The following is a 7,865-nucleotide window of genomic DNA, read 5'->3' as shown; positions in this document are numbered from 1 at the left end:
TAACGGTAAGGTTTTTAACTGTCCCTATAGGAGCCTAACGGTAAGGTTTTTAACTGTCCCTATAGGAGCCTAACGGTAAGGCTGACTGAATAGACGTGGATGTGTTGGACGAAGCTCAAATTGAACTTTACTCAGGTATCTAGTTAGTCACTGTCCGACCTTCCTAGTCTGTGTTATTAAAGAAAAACGGGCGATAATGGCTAAAACTCGAAAATCGTCCGTTTTCAAGATTGTTTTGGCCATTATTTCTGGAACGGAAAGTCCAATCTGTTCAGTTCAAAGCTTGTTGGAAGCGTGACTTTGAGGACATTCTGAATCCAAGGGCCCCCATTAGCTCAGGGCCCCTGTGCACGTGCACATTTGGCACAAGCCATAATTCATCCCTGAATAAATAACATAAATACAGATGGTTATGGTGACCTTGCTGTCAGAGAAGCCGTTGGTGTTGCTCTGCGGCGTGACTCCGGAGGCAGCCATGTAGGTGCTTCCTATGGTCTTGATCTTAGTGATGCTGCAGAACTGCTCTCTGTCCAACAGCTGCAGAACAAAGGGTTAATGTGACACGGTCATCAGAACTGCTGGAGAAGAAACAGTTAAAGAGATATTTCACTTTCAAGAAAACATTTGGTCATTTCATCGTCTACTCAACAGACAAAGTTAAGTTGCTTGATTCAGAATTTAATAATCCATCCATCCATCCATCTTCAACCGCTTATCCGTAGTCGGGTCGGGAGCTCCAGACTTCCCTCTCCAGAGCTACATTAGTGACTTCCTCCTGGGGGATCTCGAGACGTTCCAAGGCCAGTGAGTCGATGTGTTTCCTCCAACTGCGCCTTGTGGGATGTGATCCTTGGTCTGCCCCGGGGGTCTCCTCCCAGTGGGACGTGATCCTTGGTCTGCCCCGGGGTCTCCTCCCAGTGGGACGTGGTCCTTGGTCTGCCCCCCGGGTCTCCTCCCAGTGGGACGTGATCCTTGGTCTGCCCCGGGGTCTCCTCCCAGTGGGACGTGATCCTTGGTCTGCCCCGGGGTCTCCTCCCAGTGGGACGTGCATCGAGGACCTCCCTAGGGAGACGCCCAAGAGGCATCCTAACCAGATCCCCGAACCACCAAAGCTGGCTCCATTCCAGGCGAAGGAGCAGCGACTCTACTCCGAGTCTCTCTCGTGTGACTGAACTTCTCACCCTATCTCTAAGGGAGATGCCAGCCACCCGTCGAGCCACCCAACTCATTTCGGCCGCTTGTATTCGCGACCTTATTCTTTCGGTCATGACCCACACTTCATGACCATAGGTGAGAGTAGGAACACTTCATGACCACAGGTGAGAGTAGGAACGAAGATTGCTCGGTAGACGGAGAGCTTTGCCTTCTGGCTCAACTCTCTTTTCGTCACAACAGTGCGGTACAGCGACTGCAATACCGCCCCTGCCGCTCCGATTCTCCGGCTGATCTCCTTCTCCGTCCTCCCCTCACTCGTGAACAATACGCCGAGACACTTGAACTCCTTCACCAGGGGTAATGCCTCATTCCCTACCTAGTATTTATTAATGAATAAACTAAAACTTAACCAGTTAAATTGATACATGAACATGTAAGTGAAATCAAAATTAAAAACAGTTTTTTCCTTAATAAATTTGGTTCACGTCAAGTTACTTTGGGCACTTAGAAAAACGCTATATACATCTGAGCTATTATTGTTATTGTTGTTAAAACAAGGCTTTACTGAAACTGTATTGCGTACAAAACAAACTGAAGTTAAGTCAAATCATAGTAGACACGTTGTGAGCCGACAGATCGGAGATTTTTTTAAACTTCTTTTGGTATAATATGATTCCAATACTTTTGTACTTTCACTGGAAGTATCTGTAAAAGTACTGTAATTACTGTAAAAGTACTGTAATTACTGTAAAAGTACTGTAATTACTGTAAAAGTACTGTAATTTGAATAAAGAATTTTATTATAAAAAACATAAATCTGAGTACCTCTACCGCGCACACGCGCGCAACGCACACACGCACACACACACGCACACACGCACACACGCACGCACGCACGCACGCACGCACACACGCACACACGCACGCACGCACGCACGCACACACGCACACACGCACACACGCACACACGCACACACACACACACACACACACACACACACACACACACACACACACACACGTTGCAGGGACTCACGCTGTCAAAGTCAGAGATGATCTCGTTGAGGATCCGGAGACACTCGATGCCTCCGTTGTTGATGCTCTCCTCCGTGTAGAAGTCAGAGAAGTTGGGGATGGAGGCGAACATCACACCGATCTCAGCGTACGACTGGCTGTACAGCTCCTGGACATATGTGACCAAATGTGACTGAGGGACTAATTGGATTATTTTGAAATTTCGTTTTTTCCATGTCATGTGAAAGCAGGGAGTCATAGCTTCAAATGGACGTATTGGTTGTTCAGTTTGACCCACCAGTTTTGGAAACATGGCTTATAGAGTAATGTCTTGCAGAGAAACAGCGAGTTGAGATAAACAGGCTTGAAAGGTTCACTTGACTCTAACATTACACCTAGCTACATGTTTAAGCACTTATTTCATATTTATGTCGATTTCAGCACTGCCACTTATTGCAGACATGCTCTAGTAAGTGAAGAGTCTGCCTGTGCTATTAACTCATGTTGAAAAAAAATCTAAAAATCTAAAGTTTTTCTCCTCTGGTGAAAAGCTGGAATTTGCGTGATGGCAGGCTCTCAGTCAAATGTGGTCACATATATTTAGGAGTCAGAGGGCCCGATTAAGCAGGTGAAATCTAATTACATATCATATTACAGTTTTTAAGACGTGGAGGCGTGGGCAATGTCATATTACAATTATGGGCCTGGTAAGAAGCGCTTTCGACACCCCGTGGTGTGAGCAAAACGGCCTTGAATTAGTCATTAGTCATTAGTCATTATGGGAGTGTTTAAGGGAGTTGTGAGGCTTTACCCAATCAACATGTCCGTACTATTCTCTTTACGAGTCAGCTGATGTCCTCATACGGAATGCGCCCTTTTCTGCAAGTGGTATTACATTTCTGCAGACTGGCACCATAGACATGACATGACTTTGTCACATTTGGGTTAATTATTCCTATTGCACTGCATGCTGTCACCTTTATGCCTCAAAAGAACAGATCCACAAGCTGTCACAGCCATGATGTGCATAGCTTGTAGGCCTATGTCTCTATTTTGTTAAGTAACTTGCAGTGTTCATTGGAAAGTCATTACAGCGGCGCAGCCATATGCTAAGGGAGGGAGATATACGCACATTATCACTTCATTTGTTTCTGTTCTAAGCATGAAAAACAGCTGTAAAAATCTTTATTCTAGTTCATTTGATTCATAAATGAATAACTAAGCCTTTGAAATGGCACCTACCTACACCTTTCAGATCGGAATGGAACTGCGAGTAGATACGCAGCATTGGCTGGCAAATTGGCAATCCATGCGTAATGTTCCCAGAATTGTCTAACCCCCGAACACACAAGTTTGTTTGATATTGTTTAATTCGATAAAAATAGAACCATGTACCATACAGCGAATGAAAGCAAGATTCCTAAGGAATATGGGGATTTTTACATTTAAAAAAACGGTTGAGAAATGAGAGAACCATGAGTGTTTATAATATAAAATATTATAAGAATAATATGAAAGACAAACGGGCTGTGAAGACACTGAAGAGCTCACCATCCCGACAAGGAGGAAATATAGCATATAGTGCATGCACTGTTGCACACACGCTCTTTATTTGTTTCTATTGAAAAACACCAGTAAAATAACGTTTATTTAATTTATTTCATTCGAGTCACGACGAAGGAATGAGCTGAAATGCCATACGTGCGCCATGCGTATTGCTGCGGCCCCAATGTTATGGTCTTCGCTCGTAGCATTTTATTGAAGAAGAATTGAGTCGGGTGTGATACAGCGTATGAAAGCAAACTTCCCAATGATTATGGAGATGTTTTAATTTTTAAAAAAGGTTGAGAAATGAGCGATATATGACCCTTTACAATCTCAACGTTTGAACAGAAAGCCAGAAAGCTCGCTGTTGCCATGTCTCATAGAAACAAGTAAATAGGTCTATAAACATACTCCCAAAAGAATCGCATATAACAGGGGTCTGCAACCTATTTTAAATGAAGTGCCATGTTTTTATTTTCTAGATAGTGAGTCTGCCATATCAAGATTCCTTTTAATGACACCACATTAAAATTTCCAGCATATTTTGATTGTCCACAAATATAAAGTTCTTCCTTATTTTTACATATTTTCTTGCACATTGTTATAATGATCATTATAAATATATATCCCCCTGAGCCGCTCCACTCCAGAGCCGCTCAAGTGTAAAATCAAACAGTGCTTTTTGCTTTTAAGACGTGGTCAGACCCAGGTGGAAACAGTATGCGCTGAGTGTTTTTAGGTCAAGGGGCTTAATAGCAAATAGCGCAAAGCGAAAATAATTAACATATGGACACTCCCCCAATGCTAAAATATTCAGGAACGTGGTATTCCATATGAGTGAGCGCTCACCACGGCTTCCATAATACGAAAAGGCGCAGAGCGAGGCCAAAATCTGTATTACCGCATGGGTTTTTCGACTTGCTTAATCGGGCTCAGAGAGAACATCACACCCATCTTAGCATACGACTGGCTGTACAGCTCCTGGTTGAGGTCAGGGTCAGTTTAGGGTCAGGGTAGAGGTCGGGGTCGTGGGGTCAGGGGTCACCCACCTCGTCTCTCTTCTTGGAGCCCAGGAAGTGCTTGGCCACGTGGTCGGGCAGCATGTTGGTGACCAGAGCCTCGTTCCAGCGCCTCATCTCAAACACCCTCTCCTTCTGCTCCTGGACCCCCACCTTCCACAGGAACAGCCTCCGGGACTGACGCTCCACCTGGGCGTGTGCGTGCGTGTGTGTGTGTGTGTGTGTGTGTGTGTGTGTGTGTGTGTGTGTGTGTGTGTGTGTGTGTGTGTGTGACAGAAGGGAAAATAGTATGAACATGTGAAGTTCATAAATATGTATATTGTATGTAGGAGGGACAGACTGTAGGAGGGACAGACTGTAGGAGGGACAGAGGGACAGACTGTAGGAGGGACAGACTGTAGGAGGGACAGACTGTAGGAGGGACAGACTGTAGGAGGGACAGAGGGACAGACTGTAGGAGGGACAGAGGGACAGACTGTAGGAGGGACAGACTGTAGGAGGGACAGAGGGACAGACTGTAGGAGGGACAGACTGTAGGAGGGACAGAGGGACAGACTGTAGGAGGGACAGACTGTAGGAGGGACAGAGGGACAGACTGTAGGAGGGACAGACTGTAGGAGGGACAGACTGTAGGAGGGACAGAGGGACAGACTGTAGGAGGGACAGACTGTAGGAGGGACAGAGGGACAGACTGTAGGAGGGACAGAGGGACAGACTGTAGGAGGGACAGAGGGACAGACTGTAGGAGGGACAGAGGGACAGACTGTAGGAGGGACAGAGGGACAGACTGTAAGAGGGACAGAGGGACAGACTGTAGGAGGGACAGAGGGACAGACTGTAGGAGGGACAGAGGGACAGACTGTAGGAGGGACAGAGGGACAGACTGTAGGAGGGACAGAGGGACAGACTGTAGGAGGGACAGACTGTAGGAGGGACAGACTGTAGGAGGGACAGAGGGACAGACTGTAGGAGGGACAGACTGTAGGAGGGACAGACTGTAGGAGGGACAGAGGGACAGACTGTAGGAGGGACAGAGGGACAGACTGTAGGAGGGACAGAGGGACAGACTGTAGGAGGGACAGACTGTAGGAAGGACAGAGGGACAGACTGTAAGAGGGACAGAGGGACAGACTGTAGGAGGGACAGAGGGACAGACTGTAGGAGGGACAGAGGGACAGACTGTAGGAGGGACAGACTGTAGGAGGGACAGACTGTAGGAGGGACAGAGGGACAGACTGTAGGAGGGACAGACTGTAGGAGGGACAGACTGTAGGAGGGACAGAGGGACAGACTGTAGGAGGGACAGAGGGACAGACTGTAGGAGGGACAGAGGGACAGACTGTAGGAGGGACAGACTGTAGGAGGGACAGACTGTAGGAGGGACAGGGACAGACTGTAGGAGGGACAGAGGGACAGACTGTAGGAGGGACAGAGGGACAGACTGTAGGAGGGACAGAGGGACAGACTGTAGGAGGGACAGACTGTAGGACTTACGTGTCGTGCAAAGCAGTAGAAACTGATCGTCATGACGATGATCATCACAGTCATCAAGTACTTGGACGGCACTATGGATGTTCTGCACGCACACACGCACGCACGCACGCACGCACGCACGCACACGCACACGCACACACGTGTGTGTTTGTGTGTGCGTGTGTGTGTACACACACACAGGTCGAAATTTAAAGACTTTTGAGAACTTTTTATAGCAAGTGAGTTGTTAAATAGCTCTATATTATTGTGATAGATATCATTAACATAGAGTGAGTTGTTAAATAGCTCTATATTATTGTGATAGATATCATTAACATAGAGTGAGTTGTTAAATAGCTCTATATTATTGTGATAGATATCATTAACATAGAGTGAGTTGTTAAATAGCTCTATATTATTGTGATAGATATCATTAACATAGAGTGAGTTGTTAAATAGCTCTATATTATTGTGATAGATATCATTAACATAAAGCAGCAGGGTTTACCTCAAAAGCCTTTAATTATAGTTATGTTAACTTTATCAACTAAATACAAATACATTTTGGACATACAACAAATATAAATATATAAATATATATTTTTTGGGGCTTTTTTTGACAGGTGACAGTAAGTAGACATGAGGAAAGTGGGGGAGAGAGATGGGGGAGGACACACAGCAATATCAGTATTTACAATGTAGGCATTTAGCAGACGGTCTTAATCCAGAGCGACTTACATTAAGCAAGAACAAAAAGCATGGCAATACATCACATACATAAAAAGTTGATATTAACCTGAGGGCCACATTAAGTGAAGGTGGGGGCCCCATGTGGCCCCCGGGCCACCAGTTGATATTAACCTGAGGGCCACATTAAGTGAAGGTGGGGGCCCCATGTGGCCCCCGGGCCACCAGTTGATATTAACCTGAGGGCCACATTAAGTGAAGGTGGGGGCCCCATGTGGCCCCCGGGCCACCAGTTGATATTAACCTGAGGGCCACATTAAGTGAAGGTGGGGGCCCCATGTGGCCCCCGGGCCACCAGTTGATATTAACCTGAGGGCCACATTAAGTGAAGGTGGGGGCCCCATGTAGCCCCCACCTTCACTTAATCTGGCCCTCAGGTTAATATCTGAATAATGATATATTATTATTATTATTGATTTCAGCCGTGTAAACATGACCCGCTTTAATTACTTCAGTCTATTATTAGTTATTATTATTATTATTATTATTATTATTATTATGACTAGTATTAAAATGTTATCGTCTGTTTTATGTCCAACGTATATATTTTGTATTTAGTTCATAAACTTGACATAACTATAAATAAATGCATTTGAAATGAAATAAAAAAAAAAGGTTACTTTTCAGGATTCCAATTCAAATATAGCAAAAAATAGCCGATCTACAAGCTCAAAACGCGTCGCACCGCGACAGCAATGTGGCCCTCTGCAGTGAGTGTGGGAATATAGTGGCCCTCACCATGGTCAATGTGGCCCTCTGCAGTGAGTGTGGGAATATAGTGGCCCTCACCATGGTCAATGTGGCCCTCTGCAGTGAGTGTGGGAATATAGTGGCCCTCACCATGGTCAATGTGGCCCTCTGCAGTGAGTGTGGGAATATAGTGGCCCTCACCATGGTCAACGTTGCCCGTCC

The 7,865-nt window shown here is 45.7% G+C and overlaps 1 protein-coding gene across 1 annotated transcript in view; it reads right to left on the bottom strand.

Annotated features, from left to right (window-relative positions):
• Positions 1 to 330: 330 nt before the first annotated feature.
• Positions 331 to 7,865, bottom strand: part of LOC306919593 (adenylate cyclase type 3-like) — a gene marked incomplete at both ends in the record, with an annotated part of 58,564 nt that continues 51,029 nt past the window's right edge. Inside the window, 5 exons of the mRNA XM_079532350.1 lie at positions 331 to 344; positions 405 to 537; positions 2,192 to 2,338; positions 4,764 to 4,922; positions 6,228 to 6,309. Of these exons, the coding sequence (XP_079388476.1) occupies positions 331 to 344; positions 405 to 537; positions 2,192 to 2,338; positions 4,764 to 4,922; positions 6,228 to 6,309 (535 nt within the window). The remainder of the gene's footprint in view (positions 345 to 404; positions 538 to 2,191; positions 2,339 to 4,763; positions 4,923 to 6,227; positions 6,310 to 7,865) is intronic.

The sequence above is a fragment of the Electrona antarctica genome (genome assembly GCF_951216825.1).
Source record: "Electrona antarctica genome assembly, contig: scaffold_265, whole genome shotgun sequence".
In the NCBI taxonomy this organism is placed as follows: Eukaryota; Metazoa; Chordata; class Actinopteri; order Myctophiformes; family Myctophidae; genus Electrona; species Electrona antarctica.
The sequence above is the reverse complement of the archived record's forward strand: the minus strand, read 5'-3'. Positions and strand labels throughout refer to the sequence as shown.